Genomic DNA, 23,895 nt, shown 5'->3' on the forward strand with positions numbered 1-23,895 from the left:
TGTAATATTAAATTTTTTATTATAAAACATCCTTTTTTTCTAGTAACCTTTTTTTGTTTTATAGATTATTTTTGATTATTTTATTAAAACCACTTTAGCTTTTATTAACCATAAGACAGTTTGCAAGTTCAGCCTTTTTGATTTCAATCTATTTGTGTCTTAAAGTGTGTCTCTTATAAACACCACTTCTATTTGTTTGTTTATCTATTTTGCTTTTTTGATCAGGGACAACTTTTGAACTCACCAGCTTTGTTTTTCTTTGTCAACATTGTTTTGGCTATTTTGAGTCCTTTGAGATTCCACATGAATTTTAGGATTTTTTTCTCTTTCTGTACAAAACAAAAATGTCATTTTAACAAGGATTGAATTACTTTGAATCTGTAGATGACTTTGGATGGTATGGACATTTTAACAATATCAAGTCTTCCAATCCATGAACATAGGATGCTTTCCATTTTTATTTGGATTTTCTTTAATTACTTTTGGCAACATTTTGCAGTTTTTAGTATACAAGTCTTTTGCCAATTTGGATAAGTTTATTCCTAAATATTTTGTTCTTTTTGATGCTATTTTAAATTTTCATATTTTTGACCCATAACTTGCACTCTAGGTATAAATCCAATTTAGTTATGATGTGTTTAGTTCATGTGTTGCTGAATTCAGTTTCCTCATATTTTGTTGAGGATTTCTGCATCAATATTCATGAAGGATATTGGCCTGAAGTTTTCCTTTCTTGTCATGGCTTTGCCTGGCTTTGGTAATGGGGTCTAACTGGCCTCAAAAAATGAGTTTTGGGTGTTTTTTATTTTTTAAAAATATTTTTAACATTTATTTACTACTGAGAGAGAGAGAGAGAGAGAGAGAGAGAGAGAGAGCATGAGCAGGGGAGGGGAAGAGAGGGAGAGAAACACAAAATCTGAAGCAGTATCCGGGCTCTGAGCTGACAGCACAGACCCTGACACAGAGCTCTAACCCACGAAGTGTGAGATCATGACCTGAACCAAAGTCAAACACTTAACCCACTGAGCCACCCAGGAACCCCTTGGAGTGTTCTTTAAAGTTTGATGAAATTCTCCATTGAAGCCATCTGGTCGTAGGTTTTTCTTTATTATGAAGATTTTGATTCCTGGTTAAATCTCTTTATGAGTTATAGGTCTGCTCAGGATTTTTATTTCTTTGTGATTCAGTCTTGCTACATTGTATGGTTCTAGGAATTTATCCATTTCTTCTCAATTACCCAATTTATTGGCATTCATTGTTCACAATAGGGTCTTGATCCTCCTAATTCATCTGGCATCAATTGTAATGTTTTCCTTTCATTTCTCAGTTTCGTTATTTGATTCTTTTTTCTCAATTATTCTAGCTAAAAGTTTGTCAGTTTTGTTGATCTTTTCAAAAAACTAACTCTTAGTTTCAATGATTTTTCTATAGTTTTCTATTCTGTTTTATTAATTTTTCCTCTAATATTACCTCTCTTCTGTCACCTTTGGGTTTAGTTTGTTCTTTTTCTAGTTTCTTGAGTTGTAAAGTTGGTTATTGATTTGAGACCCTTTTTTTTAATGTAGGCATTTACCACTATAAACCTCCTCTAGCACTGCTTTTGCTGCATTCCATATGTTTTGGCATGTTATGTTTTCATTTGTCTCAATATATTTTCTAATTTTCCTTGTGATTTCTTCTCTGGCCCACTGGTTGTTCAAGACCATTTGTTTAATTTCCACCTGTATACGTTCCCCCCCCCCCCCATTTTCGTTTTGGTATTGATCTCTAGTTTCATTCTATTGTGGTCAGAAAAGACACTTTGTATGACTCAGGTTTTTTATTTTTATTATTTTTTTTAAATAATTGATTGTCAAGGTAGCTAACATTCAGTGTATACAGTGTAGTCTTGGCTTCAGGAGTAGATTCCCGTGGTTCATCACTTACAAACAACACCAAGTGCTCATCCCAACAAGTGTTCTCCTCAATGCCCAACATCCATTTTCCCCACCCCCAACCCTAAGCCCAGCCACACATGAGTGAAATCATATGATATCTCTCTTCTTCTGACTGACTTATTTCACTTAGCATAATATCCTCCAGTTCCATCCACATTGTTGCAAAATGACAATATTTCTTTCTTTTTCATCACCAGTCACTGTCTTTTTAAGTTTGTTAAGACTTGTGTTGTGGCCTAGCATGTGATCCATCCTGGAGGATGTTCTATGTTCACTTGAGAAGAGTTCATATTCTGCTCCTTTGAGGTGGAGTGTTTTGTATATTTCTGTTGGGTCCAATTCATCAGTAGTGTTGTTCAAGTGCTCTGTTTCCTTACAGACGTTTTGTCTGTTGTTCAAGCCATTGCTGAAAGTGAGGTACTGAAATTTCCTACCATAATTATATTACTATTTCTTTCCTTCAGGTCTGTCACCTCTGACCTCATGTATTTGGGTGCTCTGCTGTGGAGATGGGGAACAGAGCCACTCCAGGCTAACATGCCCCAGATGCCCCATCCCCATCCTTGCCAAGGTTCAGGATATTCTGTTAAATAAATATTTTCAATTTGGTGTATGCTTTTTGTCAATTTTCAGTTTTTATATAGTTGCTTTGACAACTTTGTCCAGTTTTAATGTTACTTTTTGGGGAGAGAATTTGCTGAGTTCCTCAGTCATCCATTTTTTAAGTGGCTGGGCAGGTTCTCCACTGTTCCCTTATTCATACAGGGATGAATGAGGCACTGGGAGATGGATTTCATGGACCTTGTAAGAAATATGTGCCCTGAAGTCTAGCTGTGTCCCCCTCAAACATACACCCCTCCCAAGATCCATTCAGGCATTGGGACAATGGGTCACAGACCAACTAAGTTATCTTGGGGCCATCAGCTCCATGTCCTTGCCTCAATGGCCACTTTACTCCCTCCAACCAGGTCCCCAGCACCCAGAAGACCCTAAGTGTACACTTCCAGACACTTGCAACCCAACTCCAAGCTTCTTGTGATGGTACAAAATTAACGAACATTGGAGACAGTTACTTCCTCATCTTTTCCTATCCCATTTGGCATAAATTGAATTTTTACTCAAATTTTATTTCTAGATGGTTTTGTATGATTCTCTAAACTAATTAAAAATATTTCGCATAAGCATCCTAGATTAAGAATTGTCTGTATAAGAAGTAGTTATGGGGAGCCTGGGTGGCTCACTTGGTTAAACATCCAACTCTTGGTTTTGACTCAGGTCATGGTATTATACTTCATGGGATTGGCCCCTGCATTGGGCTCTGTGCTAACAATTCAGAGACTGCTTGGTATTCTCTCTCCCCCACTCCTGCACTCTCTCTCTCTCTCTCAAAATAAATAAATAAATTTTAAAGAAGAAGTAGTTATAACAAAAGTACTCTGATACTATCAGGTTTGTAAATTCTAAATTAATATTATTTGAGATTCATCCATTATGCAACTATAAAGACATACCCAATAGCTCAAGATTTACAGTAATGACACTATTTATCTCTTGTACAGATTATTATTTCATTTTTAAAAATGTTATCATTAGGGATGCCTTGTTGGCTCAGTTGGAGGAACATGTGACTCTTGATCTCAGGATTGTGAGTTCAAGCCCCGCATTGGGAGTAGAGATTACTTAAATAAATAAATAAATAAATAAATACTTTAATTTTTTTAAAAAAATAAATAAAATGCTATCCTATCATTAATAAGCTGGCCCAGTAAACTCCTTTAAAATCTTTGGTTTTCATTCTAAATTGTGCTTGTCCAAAGATAACATTCATTTACTCATCCAACCAGCAAATATTTATTGGGCACCTCTTTTAGTCTGCTTTCACCCCCATAACAAAATACTGTAAGCTGGAGGGGATTAAACAACAGATATTTATCTTCTCATATTTCTACTGGCTGAAAAGTCCAAGATCGAGGTGCCAGCTGATTTTATTCCTGGTAAGAGCCTCTTCCTGGCTTGCAGATAGCCACTTTCTTGCTGTTCCCTCACATGGTGGGAAGAGAGAGCTCTGGTCTCTTCCTTTTTTTATAAGGACACTAATCCCATGATGGCTGCTCTACCCTCATGACCTCATCTAAACCTAAGTACCTTTCAGTGGCCCCACTCCTAACACCATCACATTGGGAGTTAGGGCTTCAACATAAAAATTTTTGTAGGAACCCAGGGATGCCTGGGGGCTCAGTTGGTTAAGCGTCCCAATTTGGATCAGGTTGTGAACTCTTGGTTCATGGGTTCGAGCCCTGTGTTGGGCTCTGTGCTCAACAGCTCAGAGCCTGGACACTGCTTCAGATTCTGTGTCACCATTTCTCTCTGTCCCTCCCCCACTCATACTCTGTTTGTCTCTCTCAAATATAAATAAACATGTTTTTAAACTAAAAAATAAAATTTTTTGTAGGAAGACAAACATTCATCCCATAATAGTGCCTGTATCTGCTGGGCATTACTTATGGTGCTGGCGACAAACAAGTGAACTCAGATCCTCTATCCTCATAGAGATGGAATGTGCCTCTTAGAGAAATTATTAATAAAACGGAGAGTCTTACATTGCGTGAGGTGGGAAGGACAGGCATATTTACACCAGAGAACACATTAGAGTTTTATACTTGTAAGGTGATCATTAGGTCACATCTTCATAACAAGTGATTTAAACCGAATCTGGCATGTTTCATAGCAACCCAAAAGGCCAACTGGGAGGGCATGGAAGAATAAATCCCATGGTAGTATAACAATAACCAGAATAACATAACTATTCTAGAATAACACAGAACAACCCAGAATGTTTGTTCCACATGTGTGTGGTTAAGTGTCTGCTGGGTTCTGAGATGCCAGAATGGACATGGCCCTAGCACAAGAGGGAGACCAGCCAGATGGACATGGAAGAGGAAGTGGAGCTATGAACAGAGAAAAGATTCCAAGAAAGTGGCATGGCTATTTGAGTGTGCCTTACAGAGAACCTATTGGGGCATGAGGAGGGGTTGGGGAGGGGACATAGGAGTTTGCAGGTGAAGATAAGTAAGGATTGACCTTATTCTATAAGCATTGGGAAGCCACTTGGGGGGACAGGATGAAATTTGTGTTTTCAAAAGTCATGGTGGTATGGACAGCAGGCTAGGAAGCTAATTGGATGCAGAGGCAGTGGATAGGATACTGTTGTCATAGAAATGAGAGATGTTGGCTTGAATTGGAGTGATGGTCATGCATGTGGGGGAGGGGAGGGAAGATCTGACAGACTCAGGACATGAGGGACAGGGTGGAGGGGATGATTGGGTATGGGAGTGCTATTTGAGGAGAAATTTTGGTACCTGTTTCCAGATTGAACATCTGAGAAATGATAGAGCCCCAGATGAGGTTTGGGCCAGGTCGGGTGTATCAGGTAGAGACTGCATTGTGAGTTTTGTTTGATGCTGAGTGTGTGGAGGTCTTCGAGGCCTCCAAGCAGAAGGGTTGAGCTGGTAGTTAGCCAGGAGTTTCGAGTTCAGGAATAATCACAGCAGATGCTGTTGGGGTGTGCACCAAGACCACCAGTGATTCACACAAGTACTCTCAGAACTCAGCAGAGTTATGGTTTATTATGGGGAAAGGTCACAGGTGAAAATCACCTCAAGGAAAGAGGCACATGGGGCAGGGATACACGAAGGATACACCAAGAGCAAGCTTCCAATTGTCCTGTCTCAGTGGAGTTGTGGATAGCACTTAACTGACCCAGAAACCATACATGGCAACATGGTGGCAGAGGAGCTCATGGAGCTTTGCTGCTCACAGAGACTTGGCTTATGGTCTGCAGTGCTGACCTCAGTACTTTAGTCTCTCCAGGGGTCAAAGTGATGCTGCATAGGTCTTGATATCTTCATATGGTTTGGGGTTACTATCTAATTCATTTCAACCTCAAGGACTCCCATACTCGTGTGTGTGTGTGTAGAGCAGTGGTAATAAACTCTCTAACCTTTACACCTGAAAGTCATTAACACTGTATGTTAGTTATACTTTAAGAAAAATGTGTTTAAAAATAAACCCTCTCACCTTTTGTTTATAAGGAAAGGTCTTAATTTCTCCCTGAGTTTTGAAGGACAGTTTTGCCAGCTATAGAGTTCTTAGTTGACAGTTTTCTTTTCTTTTACAACTTTTCAATCCTGCCTTCTGAGCTACAAGGTTTCTACTGAAAAATTGACTTATGATCTTATTTAGAATTCCTTGTATGTGATTAGTTGTTTCTCTTGCTGCTTTTTTTTTTGTCTTTCTCTTTCAACAGTTTGATTATACTATGCTTCAGTTCTTAGTTAACCTTGTAGGAGTTCATTAATTTTTAGTTTTTTTAATATTAAATATAATTTATTGTCAAATTGGTTTCCATATAACACCCAATGCTCATCCCAACAGGTGCCCTCTTCAATGCCCATTACCCACTTTCTCCTTCCCCTCCCCCTCCATCAACTCTTAGTTTGTCCTCAGTATTTTAGAGTCTCTTATGGTTTGTTTGCTTCCTTCTCTGTAACTTCCCTCCCATCCCCCATGGTCTTCTGTTAAGTTTCTCAGGATCACATATGAGTGAAAACATATGGTATCTTTCTCTGCCTGACTTATTTCACTTAACATAATACCCTCCAGTTCCACCCATGTTGCTACAAATGGCCAGATTTCATTCTTTCTCATTGCCAAGTAGTATCCCATTGTATATATAAACCACATCTTTTTTATCCATTTGTCAGTTGATGGACATTTAGGCTTTTTCCATAATTTGGCTATTGTTGAAAGTCCTGCTATAAACATTGGGAGTACAAATGCCCCTATGCATCAGCACACCTGTATCCCTTGGGTAAATTCTTAGCAGTGCTATTGCTGGGTCATAGGGTAGATCTATTTTTAATTTTTTGAGGAACTGCCACTCTCTTTTCCAGAGTGGCTGCACCAGTTTGCATTCCCACAGACAGTGCAAAAGTGTTCCCATTTCTCCACATCTTCTCCAGCATCTATAGTCTCCTGATTTGTTCATTTTAGCCACTCTGGCATGAGATATGGTATCTCAGTGTGGTTTTGATTTGTATTTCTCTGATAATAGATTTTTTTTAGATTCTTGGAGTTTAGGATTTCTATATTTCATTAATTAGAATGTTTTTAGCCATTATTTCTTCAAATAATCTCTCTGACCTTTCTCTGTCTCTCTCTCACTTCTCCCTCTGGGATTCCCATAATGCCTGTGTTGAGACCTTTGATGTTGTGCCACAATCCCTTAGGCTCTATTCACTTTTCTTCATTTTGTTTCTTTCTGATACTCAGGCTACATAATTTCAAATGCACGGTCTCTTTATTATGCCTGCACAAATCTGCTGTTTAACTTCTTTTTTGGGGGACACCTGGCTGGTTCAGTCTGCGGAGCTGCAACTTTTGATCTTTGGCTGTGAGTTCGAGCCCCACGTTGGGTGTAGAGATTCCTTAAACATACAATCTAAAAATATATATAAACAATAAAATAAATTATCTTTTTCAATATATTTCCTGTATTTTCAGCTCAGAAGTTCTTATCAGTTTTTTATGTATTTTCTATCGCTTTGTGGATATTCTCATTATGCTCATATATTTTTTCCTGAATTTTTAGTTCTTTGCATTTGTTTTCCTCTAGCTCTTTGGTTATACTTAAAGCAATTGTCTTCAAGTTTTTATCTAGTAAATCCAATGCCTGTGCTTCTTCAGGGACAGTTTCTGGAAATTTACTTTGTACCATTGGATGACCCATTTTTTCCCCTCTTCTTTATATGCCTTGTGATATTTGTTTTTTTAGAAAAGCAGACATTTGGGGCGCCTGGGTGGCGCAGTCGGTTAAGCGTCCGACTTCAGCCAGGTCACGATCTCGCGATCTGTGAGTTCGAGCCCCGCGTCGGGCTCTGGGCTGACAGCTCAGAGCCTGGAGCCGGTTTCCGATTCTGTGTCTCCCTCTCTCTCTGCCCCTCCCCCGTTCATGCTCTGTCTCTCTCTGTCCCAAAAATAAATAAATGTTGGAAAAAAAATTTAAAAAAAAAAAAAAAAAAAGAAAAGAAAAGCAGACATTTGACAAAAGCAGTTACTTCCTCATGTCTTTTCTTGTTGGCTCTTGGCTGGTACAGTTCTCTACTGTTTAGTTGAACATGCTCCAAGCCTAGAGATCTTCTCAAGGTGTTTTGGGGAATTTTCTGATACATATTGCCTGGAACTCACTGACTTTTTAAATTCTCATGTACACATGGCTGCTTTTGAATGTCTTAATTTCTCAAAGAGAAATCTAGCTTCTCCTTAGGAGATAGATAGATATAACTCAGCCATCAAAAAGGATGGAATCTTACCATTTGCAAAGATGTGGATGGAGCTAGAATGTATCATGCTAAGTAAAAGAAGTCAGCCAGAGAAAGACAAATATCATATGATTTCACTCATGTGGAGTTTAAGAAACACAATAGGTGAACATTTGGAAAGTGGAGGAAAAGGAGAGATGAAAACATACAACAGGAGACTCTTAATGATAGAGAACAAACTGAGGGTTGATGGAGGGAGGTGGGTGGGGGATGGGCTAGATGGGTGATGGGTATTAAGGAGGACACTTGTTGAGATGACCACTGGGTGCTGTACGTAAATGATGACTTACTGAATTCTACTCCTGAAACCAATATTGCACTGTATGTTAACTAACTATAATTTAAATTTTAAAAATGGAGCTTCCTAATGTGTCATTTGACTAATGTCACTCTCTTACACTGATTAATTTTGAATCGTAAACCAACTTATTATTCCTAAGGTAAGTCTTACATTATCATCATGGTTATCCTTATATATTGTGGGATTCTATTTGCTCATATTTAGTTAGGTGGTTTTTTTAACTTTTTTTTTGAAAGTTTATTAATTTTGAGCAAGAGAGAGTAAACAGGGGAGGGGCAGAAAGAAAGGGAGAGAGAGAACCCCAAACATGCTCTTTGCTATCAGCACAGACCCCAATGCAGGGCTTGAACTCATGAACCATGAGATAATGGCCTTAGCTGAAACCAAGTTGGATGCTTAACTGACTGAGCCACCCAGGTGCCTAATTAGGTGTTTTCTTCTGTTCTTTTTAAAATAGAAGTATAATTGACATATAGTGTTATGTTAGTTTCAAGTGTACAGTATAGTGATTTGACTAATCTATACATTACTCAGTGCTCATCACAATAAGTATAGTTGCCATCTGTCACCAAACAATGTTATTATAATCTTACTGTTCTACTTTTCATCTCCACGACTTCTTTATTTTGTAACTGCAAATTTGCACTTTATCTATTTCATCGATTCCCGCCCCCCCCCCCACCTCCCTTCTGGCAACCACCAGTTTGTTCTCTGTATTTAAGAATCTGTTATTTTGTCTGTCTCTTTTCTTTGTTTTGTTCATTTGCTTTGTTTCTTAAGTTCCAGATATGAGTGAAATCTTATTTGTCTTTCTCTGACTTATTGCACTTAGCATAATACCTACTAGGCCCTTCCATGTTGTCACAAGTGAATGGGAAGCTCTCCTTGTTTTCTAAGGCTGAGTGATATCTCATTGTATGCATGGACCCCATCTTCTTTACCCATTAATCAGTGGTTTAACACCTGGGTTAAAGAAAGTGAGATACTCCAAAATGGTAACTAAAGGACCCTCACTTCGGAAGACAATAGAGTATGTGAGCTTCTTACTATTCCCTTCACTAGATACAAATAAGTGCTCAGAAATTACATATAAAACAAACATAAGAAGACCCTTATGCTAGTCAACTCAGGCTGTATAATAAACACTAGGAGGTTTAAATAACAGACATTTACTTTTCCCCACTCCCAGAGGCTGGAAGTCTGAGATCCAGGTATGGTCACGGATAGTTCCTCCCGAGGCCCCTCTCTCGTTGGTGTGTCCTCACATGGTCATCCATCTGTGCCAGCCTGTGTCCTGATCTCCTCTTCTTATAATGACACCAGTCCTGTGGGGTTAGTGCCCACACTAGTGACCTCATTGTACCTTAATTAACTCTTTAAACACCCTATTTCCAAATATTGCCACAAATATAGTCACCTCAGAGGTCTGAGGGGTTAGGAATTGAACATATAATTTGGGGGGGTGGGGCACAAGCCTACAACAACCTTGAAAGGTAGAGACACAAGGTGGACCGTAGGGAACTTGTGATCCTAGGAACAACACCATGGTGATTTTCCTGCATTTTCTTTTTCCCTCATGTATCCCAGACTTGGAGAACAAGAAGCCAACAACTCAGAAACACAAATGAGCACTGACAAAAAAAAATGTCCCCCAAAAGCCCACTCCTTCTAGCCATAGGACCAGGACAGGAACAGCCTAGCAGGACAGAAAACTTGAATATCCCAGACTTTGGCCCCAGCCAGGCTGTAATGAGCCTTCTCAAACCCACCCCTTCTGGGAGAGTTCCATAAAAGACCAAGTGGGGAGCTGGACTTTCAGCCTTGCTGTGCAATACCTGGGAGTCAGAGGAGACCAGAGGGTAGCTGCAATGCCCACCTCTGTTCAACAGTAACTAGAGCCCCCACCCTGCCAGCAATGTCAGTGGTACCCCTTCTCCCTCTGCCAGGCAGTAATGAGGTGACATCAAACCTTCCCCTGCTGGAGTAGTGTTGGAGACAGCCAGTCAGGGCTGCTTTCCATCACCAACAACCAATTCTCTTATTCTCTGGACATCAGCTAGGCAGCCAACAATTCAATTTGGTTTTGACACTGCATACCTAGAATTAACATTGGATTCCACAGGTTAAAGGTCCAGACCCCACAAGTCGTTCCCACTTACAATGCAAGGTGCAAGTCCTAGGCTACCTGTACTTCTGACCAACCAACAATAAATTGGAGACTCCCACAAGCTCCTCCCCAGGTTTGATGATTTGCTAGAGTGGCTCACAGAATTCATGAAACACTTAGGTTTACCAGTTTACTACAACGGATACAACTCAGGAACATCCAGGTGGAAGAGAGGCACAGGGAAAGGTACAGGAGCAGGATGGTGCTTTAATACCCTCTCTGGGGCATCACCCTTTCCGGCAAGTTGACCTGTTCACCAACCAAGAAGCTCTTGGAATCTCGTTGTTCAAGCGATTTTATAGAGCTCAAATTCCAGCCCCCTCCCCTCCCCAGAGATCAGGGATAGAGATGGAAGTTCCAATCCTCTAGGCACTTGGCCCTTTTGGTCATCCCGAGGCCACCCATGGTTCCCATCCTAAGTCACTTCATTAGCATAAACTAAGGTGTGCTCTAAAGGAACTCTTCAAGAGTAACAAAAAAAAAACATTTGCATCACTCAGGAAATTCCAAGGAGCCTGGAATTTTAGGGACTCTGTGCCAGGAATGTAGGACAAAGACCACATATACTTCTTCTTATATTACAGGCAGCTAAAACAGAAACCTTAAATAAGAACCAGAGTCTCATAACATGTTATGAAAGTGTCCACATATCAGTAAAAAGTCATAACTTGTCATAACTAAGAACCAAAAACTAAGATCCCAAAATGAGTGGAAAACGAAAAAAAAAAAAAAGACAAGGAATAGGCACCAATATTGACATGACAATATTGTTGGAATTATCTGATAAATGTTTTAAAGCTATTATGATAAAAATACTTCAACAAAAATTACAAACACACATGAAACCAGTTATAAGTCAAATGTTTCAGCAAAAAAATCGAGAGTCTTAGGAAAGAAGTAGAGACATAAAGAATAACCAAATGGAAATTTTGGAACTGAACAATACAATAACCAAAATATAGCTCAACAGCAGAATGAAGGGGACAGAGAATGGAACTGGTGAACCTGAAGATATGACAATAGAATTTACCCAATCTGGGGGCGCCTGGGTGGCACAGTCAATTAAGCGACAGACTTTGGCTCAGGTCAAGAGCTCAGGGTTCGTGAACTCCAGCCTCGCATCAGGCTCTGTGCTGACAGCTGGGAGCCTGGAGCCTGCTTCAGATTCTCTCTCTCTCTCTCTCTCTCTCTCTCTCTCTCTCAAAAATAAACACTAAAAAGACTGTGGTTTGCCTCTCTTTTCCCCCCCATGTCTATTTGTTTTAAAAATAAATAAATAAATAAATAAATAAATAAATAAATCGTTCTAGGGGTGCCTGGGTGGTTCAATCAGTTAGCCATCTGACTCTTGATCTTGATCTGGTCTGGCTCTCAGGGTCATGAGTTCGGGTCCCTCACATTGGGCTCCATGCTGGGCATAAAGAGTACTAACAAAAGAAATAAAAATAAAAATTACTGTCCTAAAAAATTAAAACTTGCTCTTTGAAAGGCCTTGTTAAAAGGATGGGGAAAAAAGTTGCAAAGTGGAAGAAAATATTTGTAAGCCACATATATCACAAAGGATTAATATTCAGAATACACACATAATCTTCAAAATTCAGGAGCACCTGTGTGGCTCAGTCGGTTGAGCATCTGACTCTTGATTTCTGCTCAAGTCATGATCCCAGGGTCATGGGATCAAGCCTTGTGTCAGGCTCCTTGCTGAGCGTGGAGCCTGTTTGATTGTCTCTCTCCCTTCTTCTGCCCCACTCTGTCCCTCTCTCAAAATAATAGACTTTAAAAAATCATTTTAAAAAGTTACCACATCCTAAAGTACAACACAACTGTTAAAAACAAGTTGTGTTAGATTTGATCTTTAGAAACAGCTTACCAACGAAATAGTCATAACAGATAAATGCAGGGACTTTGGGGCTGAGTGAGTTCATTCAACAGGGTTCAGTCTGGGAAAAGGGTCATGGATCATGCCACATGACATTAGAAAGGGCAAGTCCAAAACAAGTCTGTGAGGACGCACTAGCCACTGTGTACTAAGCACAGGGGCAGAGTAACAAGGTAGAACTCTCAAGGACACCTGAGTTTGCTGGGAAGTTAGGCCAGCCACCAGCAAGGACCGAGGGAAGCTGAGCCACTGGAGGAGACATTGCCTCTCTGCAGCCCAAGTGAGTATCTCTCAACATGTGCTAGTCAGAGCTGGGCTGACCCTGCAAAATTAGATCTAAACAGGCTTAGACAAGGACATATCATCCCAGAACATCACACAGAGGAGGTTACCAAAGAAATGCAGTCTCAGAAGACAGGTTGCTCAAAGTCTCACCTGGGTCCCCACGTGCAGAGCCAAGCCAGCTGGGGCTGGATGAGCATGTGATGGAGAGGAAGGAGTGGGCTCAGATGTAGATCATGAGGACTGAGACTAGAGGTGTGTTCACTGTGTGTCTGAACAAGAGTGGTCAGGGCTACAGGACTGTGGAGGGACTCTCAGTAGAGGGCTCAGAGTCCCTGGGCACAGTGGACCTGTTCCAGAAGGGAGTGCTGGAGGGAGGCCATTCCTAACCGAAACTAGAATTAGAACTGGTAGAGATCAAACAAGGCAGCAAGTGCTCATGGCACATCAGAACCACACATTCTTTCCAAATGAGATTTCCCAGTGAGAGTGGCCAGAACATCTAGCAGGAGCAGGAGGCAGGGGGTTGGGGGGACTCTGGTTCAGGATCCTTCTTCAGCCTCTATGGCCCTCCTGTATAAGAATCCACCTCTGCCTCCCTCTTGGGGGGGAGGGACTGCTGGTCACCCACCAGGCTCCTTTCTGCCTCCGACTGAGATAGAGCTGCTGTGGCCAATTCTGGAGGCCACACCAGGCCAGGGAGGTGACAATGGGGGCCAAGCTGATGATTTTCTATCCATGCACTTTGGCATCCAGGAGCCCAGGAGAGGTGCCTTGGGGGCCAGCTGGTGGGGCGAGGCTGGGGACCAACTGTCCCAGTTTCCCCAGGACTGTAAGCTGGATGAGCTGGTCACCTCCATTGAGGGTGCCCTGGCTGCCCCACTCCATGAACCAGGATGCCTGACTTCCACCCATTCCACAGGGAAGGGCAGTTCTGCTGTCTGATTGTCCCCCAACCTCCAAGTGAGGTGGCGGAACCCTCTCCTCTTTCTCCAAACAAACCCACAAAGAAAGAGATAACACTTCATCCGGTTCTGCTTTTTTATTGGCCTGTCTGTTCATATACAGCGAGTCCTAGAGCGGAGACTGAGGGGCGCAGCCCAGAAGGGCGACCTCCCACCCCCCCCCCATCACACACACACCCTCTCTGCCAGGCCGGGTGCTTAGTGCACCTGGGCCAAGTTGTGCTTCTTGTACAGCAGCGCCCTCTTCTTCTCTCGCTCGCGCACGAAGGCTCGAAGTCGCCCGGTGGAGAAGGAGACAGCCGCGGGCTGGGAGCCCGCAGGGCCCTCCTCGGTTAGCCATGGACACTGTAGGCAGCTGGTCGCGCACGGCCGGCCCCTGGAGAGAGGGAAACGGTACCAGCTGAGCTCTGGGAGCGGAGGCCGAGCGGAGAAGGGACGTAGGGCGTGGGCCAGGCGGGGTGGGAGGGCTGGGCTCGGGGCGGAGCGCAGGGTGATGCGACGGACAGGACGGCCACTTTACCAGGGGTGCGCACACAACGTGCTCCGGAGAAAAGCCACCGCGCCGCCGGACAGCCCCGCGTAGCAGCAACCCAGACGGATGAGCCCCTTGCGCAAGGCTTTCTGCAGGTCGCGTGTCCCTTCACCGTTCACCGGGTACTCCGCGCTCAGCCTGCGCGCGTGGGGGATCAGGAGACTCAGGTAACCATCGGGTGTGGGGGGGGGGGACAGCGGGGGGTCTGGGATAACCCTCCGTGGATGCCCAGTCCTCCCCACCCCCCCCCCGCCCCTGCGCTTGGAGAACTCACATGATGAAGGCTGTCACGCCTATAGCCCAGATGTCGGTCTGTGGGACGGCACCCTGGCCCTCCAGGAGCTCGGGAGCTGGGAGTGAGTACAGGTCAGGGCACAGGTGAGAGGCTGGGGAGGGACGCAGGCCTGGGGGCGGGGTTTCCTCCTGGCCCACCCTTCCCCCCAGGTCAGGTTGGCGTCCGCTCCCAGCGCACCCATGGTCTCCACGTAGTCCTTGAACCTCTCGGAGGGCAGGACCTTCTCCTGGGCGAGGCTCTGGGCGTTGCCCAGGTCGACGACCTTGAGTAAGTTGTATTCGGTGACGATCATGTTCTCGGACCTGAGGTCCAGATGCAGAATGCGCTGGGCGTGCAGGTACTGGGCGGCGCTAAGCATCTGCCATAGGTAATCCTTCACCTCCGACTCTGAGTAGGAGACCCTGGGGGCGCGTGAGAAGAGGGACTCGGCTCTGTCCACGGCAGAAGGGGCGCGGAGACACGAGCCCTGCCCGTGGGCTTGGGAGGGGCACCCCCGCTCTGCTAAAGCTCCGGGACGTGGGCTGGTCGGTGGAGGCGGAGCCGGGAGGTGGTACGCACCGCGCGCCCCTCCGCGCTCCGTCGCTCTTTACATTCCCGCCCCGGGACCAGCAGACAGGCCACCCCTCACCTCTCCGCCAGGCAGGGGAGCAGCTCGGGTCCCGAGCAAAGCTCCAAGATGAGGACCAGGTGCCGGGGGCTGAGGTAGGCGGCCTGCAGCTGGGCCAGGTGCGGGTGGCGCAGGCTCTTGAGAGCCTCGTATTCGCGCAGTACGGCAGTCCTGTCCTCGGGGCGATAGGGAACGATCTTCGCGGCCAGCGCGCGTCCGCTGGCCTTCTCCCGGCACTGCCGCACCACGCTGAAGCGGCCCCTGGGCGAGGGGGCACCGGCCAGGCTTGTGAGGACACCCCCCACGCACCCTCCTTCCCAGTATCAGTAAAGCAAGCCCAGCGGGAGGTGACCAGAGCCTTCCGGGAAGGGGGAGGACGGCACAGAGGCTCTGAACCAAACTTGGGTGGAGGCGCCAAGTGGGCAGGGAGGCTGGGCCAGCGGGGTGGTGAGCTGTGGCGGGGAGGTCCGCCTTCCCTTTACCTTCGGATCTGCGTCTGGAAGGCGAACGTCTGCGTGCTGGGGAGGGGCTGGGCTGGCCGCGAGGCGCTGCTCTCCTCCTCAGAGGCTACGGGAGAAGGAGTCAGTGACGGAGGCACCCCTCCAGCCCCAGCTCCCCCCACCTCGTCTCCTCTCCTCCTTCCCAGGCACCCTGACAGGGGCCCTTCTGTGAATCCCCACACTTTGACCTCATTCCTTGGGCCATGGAGATGCAGAGACCTACAGGTTAAACCAAACTTTCCCAGGGGCAGTCCTGGGGGCTCAGTCCCTTAAGCGTCTGACTCTTGATTTCTGTTCTTGTCGTGATCTCATGATTGGTGAGTTCAAACCCACAGCTCAGAGCCTGCTTAGGATTCTCTCTCCCTTTCTGTGCCCCTCCCCTGCTCATGCTCTTTCTCTCTCAAAAATAAATAAAACAAAAATAAATTTAAAAAGCATCCCAGAGAGTACGTGTGACTGGAGTGATAGCGCATGGCCACCGCCCCGCCCAGCAGGCTCACCCAGGTGGCTGGGCCCTCCCAGGAGGACCGGCTCTGAGGGGCTGCTGTAAGGACCCATGCCCGCCTTGCTGACGCAGGCCGTGCGGAAGATGTATGTGCCGCCCCTCGAAAGCTTGCTGGCGCCGTAGCAGCAGTCAAAGATGTCAGAAGCCAGGGTGTTCCAGCTGCCACCTGGGCCACACAGGAGGGGCATGGGTGAACACTAGCCCAAGGCCCCCCTCCCCAGGGCCAGGGGGTGGACAGACCTCTCCTAGAGGGAGCACGGAGTTGGCTGGGCTCTGCCTGAGGCCCCCCAGCCAGGCAGGCTTCCCCGATGGGCACCCGGGGGACACCGGGACGGCTCGCACCTTCCAAGCTGCACTGCACAATGTAGGTTACAGGGCCGTATGACTCCACAGGTTTCCAGACCAGCAGCACCCCGTCGGCATATACCTCCCCAATGTCCGGGCGGGGGGAAGACGAGGGGCGCTCTGCGGGGCCACAGTCAGCAGTCAGGGTGGGGGGGTCTTTCCAGGGCTTCCGATGCAGCTCAGAGCCCCTGCCCGCCCCGCCTTGCCCTCCTACACCTGCAGCCAGGACCCTGAGCCCACCATCCCCTAGTCCCATTCGTTCGGGGTCCCCTTCCAGCACTGACCAGTAAGTAGAAGGGCCCAGGGCCTCCTGTGGTGGGGGCCTTGGTAGGTGTGTACCCTGCCAGGCTCCCTTCCCACCATGTACTCAGGAAGCCTGTGGAGTGGCCCTCAGGGACAGCCCTCTGCCAGTGCCAGGCCCCCCACAGGGAGGCCTGTCATGGCTGCTCAGGTTCACCTGACAAACACCTGCTGGTTGGCCATTGCTGAGAATTAAGCCAGGGCCCGAGGGCTGCACCCACAGCCCCTGTTTGGGGTCCCCTGCACTGTTTTTGAGATCATAGTTTGACCTTAATAGAAATACAAACTGGGAAGCAGGCTGGTCCTCCATTGGCTAGAAGAACTGGGAGGAAATGGGTGTGAAATGCAAGGAGAGGAGCCCCCCCCCACACACCCAGAAGGGCAGGGGAGAGGGCTGGGCCAGGTGGGCCACCCTGCCTCCTGCCTTCTGCCTCCCATCCTGGGGGTTCCAGCCTTCAGAGCGGACTCCTACCCTCTGTGGCCCCTCCAGGCTTGCCAGTGTGCTGGGGTGTGCACAACTGGCTGGTGAGCGTCACATTCTGTAGGCCTCCAGCAGAGGGGCCCAGCATAAACCCACCCTCAAAGTGATAAGGGGTCTCCAGGCACCCCAGAAGAGTCTCATCCCCTCCCCCGCCTCCGTGGGCCTGGAGGAAACCTCCAGAAGGAGGCAGTGGCATGTGGGGTGGCCCCTCTCCCTGTCTCCACCCAGAGGGCCTGGCACGGTGCACCCACCTGCCTTCCGGAGGACAGCCGTGGTGGCCGCAGTCCCCAGCGTGTTGCGAACGCTGCACGTGTACACTCCCAGGTCATCAGCATTCACCACCAGGATGGTCAGGAGCTGGAAGTTCTTGAGTGTGGAGGAGATAAGGAGGCGGCTGCTACTCTCCAGGGGAGTCCCATCTGCAGCAGGACAAAGCAGACCTGGGGAGCAGCTCGAATATGCACCCTGCCTGGAGACCCGTGCCCTCCTGGGGCCTTAGGTTCCCTCTGTACAGTGAGAGCAGTGCCCTCCTCTTCCTGCACCCCAGCCCCAGGACACCTCCTTACCTTTGCTCCAGGTGGCCTGTGCAGCTGGCTGGGCTGACACTTGGCAGGCAAGAGTCACTGACTGGCCCAAGACCACCGTTTCATCTGAGAGCTCCCTTAGAAAGGATGGTGCTGGGGAGCAGGAAGGGAGGCAGGGGAGCCTTCAGAGATGATCCCCAACCTGAGAACCTGGACCCCTGAGGCAGGGATGCTGGGGAAGCCCACCCTCACTCAGCTCATCTTCAACACTAGCACCTGCCCCAGAAAGTCCTCCAGAACTGCCCCAATAATGGGACCAGAGCACCCCCCCTCACCTATCTGGGCTCCAGCCCCCGTGGATGTAAGCTTGTCCCCCACACTGGTCTGGGCACTGAGGAGGGGCTCCCGTCCCCCACAGCTGGGTCCCCTCAGCTGCAGTGCGACTCGGCCCCCCAGGGCAGCACACCCACCTCGGTCCTTGCTTTTCAGGCCCAGCCGAAAGGAAGCCAGGCCTGCCTTCTTCCTGGGGGGGCTCTCTTTCTCCAGACCTGCAGGGAGGAGGCCTCCAGAAGTCACACCTAAGGGGCCCAGCTGCCACCCACAGTGGACTCCCACATGGGGCACAAGAGCCCAGATCCCAAAGACTTTTGTTGCAAATGAGCTAAACTTGCTGCAGAGACCACTCCCTTCTGACCCCTGTCAGGATCAGCCTGTCCTGGGCAAGGGCACCAGGGGCAGGTAAGACTTGGGGGCCACAGGTGCCTGGGGAGGCCAGGACTGGTTTGATTCTCTTTGTACCAGTGTCTCCAAGCCTTCTCAGGTCCCAACACAGGGACCTCAGATGCACATGGGGGTTGCGGGTTGAGGCCACACAGGAGACCTCAGAAACAGAGGCCCCCATGTGGGGCAGGGGAGAGGACCCTGGAGCAGAGTGGCTTCTGTGTCACCCAGCTCTTCCCAGCCGCGGAGGCGGCGAGGTGCCCCAAAGTGCAAACAAGACACCTACTACCTGCAGGGAGGGGGTGGAGTGGGGTGGGGAAGTCACCTTCCGGCCTGCCCTTCAGGAGGCGGGAGATGTGGGCCACTGAGGCCCTCACCCTCCTGCGCAGTCCCAGCTCCAGGGGCTCCTCCAGCGTGTGTCTCCTGGGGAGGTGGAAGAGGCCACCGGAGGGGGGTGACCATTTCCGCTTCCTACTGCCAGTGGCCTCCCCGAGCAGGGTCTCCATGTCCTCTGGCTCCTCTGTGATCTGCAGGCTGGCTGGTGGACCCAGTGCGCCTGGCCAGGGCCACGCGGCCTCTGGGAACTCAGCCAGCTCCTCCTCTGCCTCGGATTCCGGGGAGGAAGGTGACTCTGGTTCCACAGGCTTGGGGACCTTCCTGAAGATCATGAACTCGAAAGGGAGGTACTTAATGTCATACAGGTCGGACAGGTTGAGGTAGGCAGGCTCCACCTCTGAGATGTCCAGGGACACGGTGTCCGCTGCTTCTGAGTCCCCAGACAGGTCTCGGATCTGCACCAGGGACACCTGGGAGCCCCTGCCGAAGTCTTCCCACGAGCTCAGCTCTGGGGAAGCCCTTGGGGGTGCCCTGCTGCCCTTGGGAAGGGGCGCTGCGCTGGCCTGGGGGGGTGGGCTCTGAGCCCCAGTGTCATCATGCTCCTCTGAGGACTGAGAGGTGGCCCAGGCCATCCTGGCCCACAGGGGACCCTGCCCCAGCATGCCCCCTGCATCCCCACCAAAGGCAAAGGTGCCATAACCCGCCACTCCGGCGTAGCCCCCACGTTGCCCCAGGGAGAACTTCCGCATGGTGGCCTGTTCCTGAGGCCGCTGTGGGCTGGGCTCCGGTTCTGATGCATCCTCCAGCTCCCGGGTGGCATCCTGGGAAGGACCAGGCCCCGTGCCCACCTGGGAAGCCAGCCCTGAGGAGCTAGGGAGACTCAGCCTCCCAGTGAGACAAGTGTCCTTTGGACTCTCCATAGAGCCTGGCTGGCAGCTTTCTTGGGCTGGGGAGAGGGGAGCCTGGGTCTCCCCTGAGAGGAAGGGGCTGGAGGATGCCCAGAGGGGCCCCGTGCACTGCTCTGAAGGGAAGGAGCCAGAAAGTTGTGGTGTAACAGCCTTAGGGGGGCCACAGCCTTGCAGGGGAGCGGGACCCCACTGGGGCTGGAAGGAAGGGGCGGGCTGCCACCCACAGCTGTCCTGGGATGACCCCTCTTGCTGAGCAGCCCCTGGGAGGCCCCCGATGGATGGCAATAGTCTTGGCCCCTGCTGGGATCCCTCTGGACACTGCATCTCCTGGGCACATGTGACCCCTCCTGGCAGGCTCTCCCCTGAGGCTATCTGGAGGCCTGAGAGGCCTGGGGCAGGGCACTGCCCCCCACCACAGGCCTCAGTGGAGGAGCTGGTGGAGTGTGGCTGGTCGAGCTCCAGGGATCGGCTGCGGCCGGGTGCCACTCGGGCGCTGGAGCCAGGCAGCCGCAGGGCGGTCTCGAAGGAGGGCACTTTGGCCATCAGAGCGGCCTGCTCCTCCCGGGCGGCCTCCTCCTCCAGCGCGCGATGCTCCAGCAGCGGCTCCCGCAGGCCGGGCAGGGCCTTTGCGAAGTAGCCGCCCTTGAGCAGGTGCCTCCGCCGGGCGGGGTGCCGCCTGCCGCCCATGGCGGGGCCTCCGCGCTCCAGGGCCTCGCCTGCCTGCTGGTAGAAGAGGCTGCGGATGACGCTCTGCCGGGGAACGCAGCCCGGGGCAGCAGGCACCTCTGCACCTGGGGGCGACGCCGGCTGAGGCGCGGCGGCGGCAGACGCGCAAGCCTCGGCCTCCTCCGGCAGGCTAGCGGACGGCCGCAAGAAGCCCCGCGGGTGCAGCAGCGGGGAGTGGGTCACCGGAGAGGGCGGCAGCGATTTGGCCCGGGCGAAGGGTGCCAGCTCGTTGTCGGAGGACGAGGACGAGCTGCTGGAGGCGGCGCTGGCGCCTTCGTGCAGGTGCCGGGCCACCCCGAGGGACGGGCTGTCGGGCGGGCCCTGGAGCAGCTCGGGAATGGAGCGCATCACCAGGATGGACTTGTAGCTCATCAGGGAGCGCTGGGGGTTGCAGGGGACAGGGGCGCGTCAGCCGTGTGTCCGCCCGCTTTGCGGCTCCTAGTGGTCCCTGAAGGGGCACCCAGGAACTGGAGCGCATTACAAGCTCCACTCCTCATCCCCTAGGGCTGTGTCGTTCTGTTCCTGCCCAGGCTGGGACGTTGCGCGTGGCACGCACCTCCTCCCAGACCCGCCCCCGGGGCTCAGAGAGCTCATGCCCCAGCCTGGCTTCTCTTTCTCCCAGGCCCTGCGGGGACGCACAGCCAGCCCTCGGGGCCTGGTTTCCTTGCGGGCCTCCAGCCCCCACCTCGCAGCTCTGCCCCCTCTTCAGCATCTTTTGGGGGATCTAACCCTAACCCTCACCCCCTCCACAAAGCTGCACTGCTCACCTGCCAGCGGCTACGGGCTAGCAGGAACTTGAGTTGCTTGGTGTTGATGAAGTGGGCCTCCTCCGCGGGCACGGACTTCTGAGAGGGCCCAGGTGACAGAGACGGTGAGGGCAGACCCTGGTGCACCCTGTGGTCCACGCAGACCTCTGCCTCCCCAGCCCCATGGCCTGTTTCCCTCCCTGTGCAGGCCTGCTTGGGCTCAGCCTGCTCACCTGGAACCAAGGGTGGGCCAGGCACTTGGCTGCGCTGGGTCGGGCCCTGCAAGGAGAAGAAGGCCAGGGGTCAGGCCAGGTGGTCAGCTGCCCCAGGGGCAGGCCTGTGAGAACCCGGGGCGGGGAAAGGGTGGCACACTCACTCTGGGGCCCTCTGCAGGGCAGCCTTGATAAATTCCTGGGCATCCTCGCTGAGGTGGGCAGCCATGGGGCTGCTCCAAGACACCCGCCCCTCCAGCACATTCAGGAGGGTGGCTCGGTCACTCTCACCGGCAAACGGTGACGAGCAGGTCAGGCTGAAAGCAGAGACATGACTTTGCCTTCAGAAGTGACCTGGATTTCTGGATGCATAGGGAGCAGGTGGCCAGAGCAAACAGTGCTGAGTCTTTTACAAGGCCCCCAGTGGCCACAGAGCCACTCCCATCCAGCCCTGAGAGTCCCAGAAATGGCCAATATTTGCCCAGAGATCCACGCTCAGCCTGGGACAGGGATCAAGGGTCAACCTGGAGTATGTACCCAGCCTTAGCGTGAGGTGGGATCCAGGCTCAATCTACACCAGCAGCCTCCTCGAGGGCAGCTGTAACTGTAATGAGGAGGCTCTGGGCAGACCCTTTAGGGAAACAGCTCAGTGCTTTGCCTGGTGACCCGGCCAAGCTCCTCTGGGCCACAGTGTGTAAGAAAAGAGTGCAGCAGAAACCACTTATCAGAGTTGGCTGACCGCTGGTTCCCATAATAGCTGCCCTGTGGGTCTTGGGTCTTTGATCTGGGAAGCAGCCAGTAGTGCACATGGCTTGTCATGGGTCTGATGGGGAAGGGATCAGCGCTTGGTTTCAGAGGGGGTGGTTGACAGAGGCAGGTGTCTGCTTACCTGAGATAGGAGATGACCCCCATGGCCCTGCAGGAGCAAAAGCACAGTCTTGAGTCATCCCATACCTGGGCTTCGGGCAAAGGGTATGCTCAGAGTTGGGGGGTGTGGGAGGAGGGGCAGCGACTGTGTGGAGCGGGGGCTGCTGGCATCCCCAGTGGCCACTCACTTACCAGATGTCCGAGGCCTCGCTCACAGGAGTCTGCTCAATGATCTCAGGGGATACAAACTCTGGGGAGCCATACTTGCTGTATTGTGGCTCTACTGGGGTGATTTTTTGGGCAAAGCCGAAGTCGCAGATTTTAATGTCCTCCCGAGCGGGATGCACCATCAGGATATTTGGGGGCTGTGAGACACAGTCAGGGAGAGGGGAGGCCATGCCCTAAGGAGGGGGCTCCCAGGGCCGCAGGGAACACACAAGGGTCTGTGAAGGGCTTTCCCAAGGCAACAGTGATGCTGGTGGGATAGTGGGCAGTCTTGGGGTAGGTTTTAGTGCTATTTGGGGACAGCTTCCAGTTCATCCGAGCTGTATCCCACCTGATATCACTCTGCATCCCCAGAGAGTCTGGAAGTGCTAGACTTGCCTCTACCCGCCCCCCCCCCCATGTTCAGGGTCCCTCCCTGGTCCCTGCGGGGCCCCAAGAAGGTCAAGCACCTTTATGTCCAAATGGAGAATGCTCTGGCCGTGCAGATAATGCAGCCCTTCTGCCAGCTGCTGGATGTACACCTTGACCTGGAACCGAGGCCAGGGCTCAGAGGAGGTCCATCCTCCACCTACTGCTCCACTTGCCCCCAGATCTGAGCTGGGCACGGATCCCGCAGGGCAGGTGATGTGCAAAGCCTCCCAGAGCCCAAAGCCAGAGGATTCCTCCAGCCCGGAAAGCAGATGGGCCTGACTAAAGCCGGAAGCACCTGGTGTCTCAGGAGGGAGGGCCCCACCAGCCAGGTGGTGACTGGGAGAGGAAAGCAGTGGCCCCCCGGGGAAGGGGGGTGCATGGAAGGGCTTAGAGAGCCCTACTGAGGAACTGCCACACCCCATGAGGCCCGGGGGAACCCCAGAAGGTTTCCAAGATGGGGTGTGCTGGGTGTGGCCAGGGAAAACAGGAGACCGTGCAGTTACCTCAGCCTCGGTCACCACACTCTTCTTGAACAGCCGGTCCAGCAGCTCCTCTGAGGAGCACCTGGGGCTCAGGTCAAGGAAAGCTCTGGAGTCTGGAACCCACCTGGCCCCACACACACCTCCTATCTTGGGGTGGGGGTGGGGGCCAAGCTGGGGAGGTTGGTGCTCAGACTGTGGAGGGTGGGAGGGACAGAGACCCCAAGGAGGGGGGCCAAGGTCAGCGGACAGCAGCAGAGTGGGA

General features: G+C 50.5%; 1 protein-coding gene across 45 annotated transcripts in view; it reads right to left on the reverse strand.

The window, feature by feature from the left end:
• Positions 1 to 13,973: 13,973 nt before the first annotated feature.
• The window catches only part of OBSCN (obscurin, cytoskeletal calmodulin and titin-interacting RhoGEF), a 161,408-nt gene continuing 151,486 nt past the window's right edge, over positions 13,974 to 23,895 (reverse strand). For all 45 annotated transcript variants that reach the window (XM_045056644.1, XM_045056651.1, XM_045056697.1 and 42 more), the window contains 19 exons: positions 23,655 to 23,715; positions 23,190 to 23,267; positions 22,708 to 22,880; positions 22,538 to 22,564; positions 21,813 to 21,965; positions 21,670 to 21,715; positions 21,458 to 21,535; positions 19,046 to 21,071; positions 18,471 to 18,548; positions 18,043 to 18,153; positions 17,728 to 17,895; positions 16,693 to 16,815; positions 16,346 to 16,516; positions 15,828 to 15,912; positions 15,367 to 15,606; positions 14,916 to 15,139; positions 14,718 to 14,793; positions 14,432 to 14,581; positions 13,974 to 14,287 (listed from right to left, as the gene is read on the reverse strand). In XM_045056644.1, the coding sequence (XP_044912579.1) occupies positions 14,110 to 14,287; positions 14,432 to 14,581; positions 14,718 to 14,793; positions 14,916 to 15,139; positions 15,367 to 15,606; positions 15,828 to 15,912; positions 16,346 to 16,516; positions 16,693 to 16,815; positions 17,728 to 17,895; positions 18,043 to 18,153; positions 18,471 to 18,548; positions 19,046 to 21,071; positions 21,458 to 21,535; positions 21,670 to 21,715; positions 21,813 to 21,965; positions 22,538 to 22,564; positions 22,708 to 22,880; positions 23,190 to 23,267; positions 23,655 to 23,715 (4,246 nt within the window). In that variant the 3' untranslated portion in view covers positions 13,974 to 14,109. The remainder of the gene's footprint in view (positions 14,288 to 14,431; positions 14,582 to 14,717; positions 14,794 to 14,915; positions 15,140 to 15,366; positions 15,607 to 15,827; positions 15,913 to 16,345; positions 16,517 to 16,692; positions 16,816 to 17,727; positions 17,896 to 18,042; positions 18,154 to 18,470; positions 18,549 to 19,045; positions 21,072 to 21,457; positions 21,536 to 21,669; positions 21,716 to 21,812; positions 21,966 to 22,537; positions 22,565 to 22,707; positions 22,881 to 23,189; positions 23,268 to 23,654; positions 23,716 to 23,895) is intronic.

This window comes from Felis catus, chromosome A1 (genome assembly GCF_018350175.1).
Source record: "Felis catus isolate Fca126 chromosome A1, F.catus_Fca126_mat1.0, whole genome shotgun sequence".
Lineage (NCBI taxonomy): Eukaryota > Metazoa > Chordata > Mammalia > Carnivora > Felidae > Felis > Felis catus.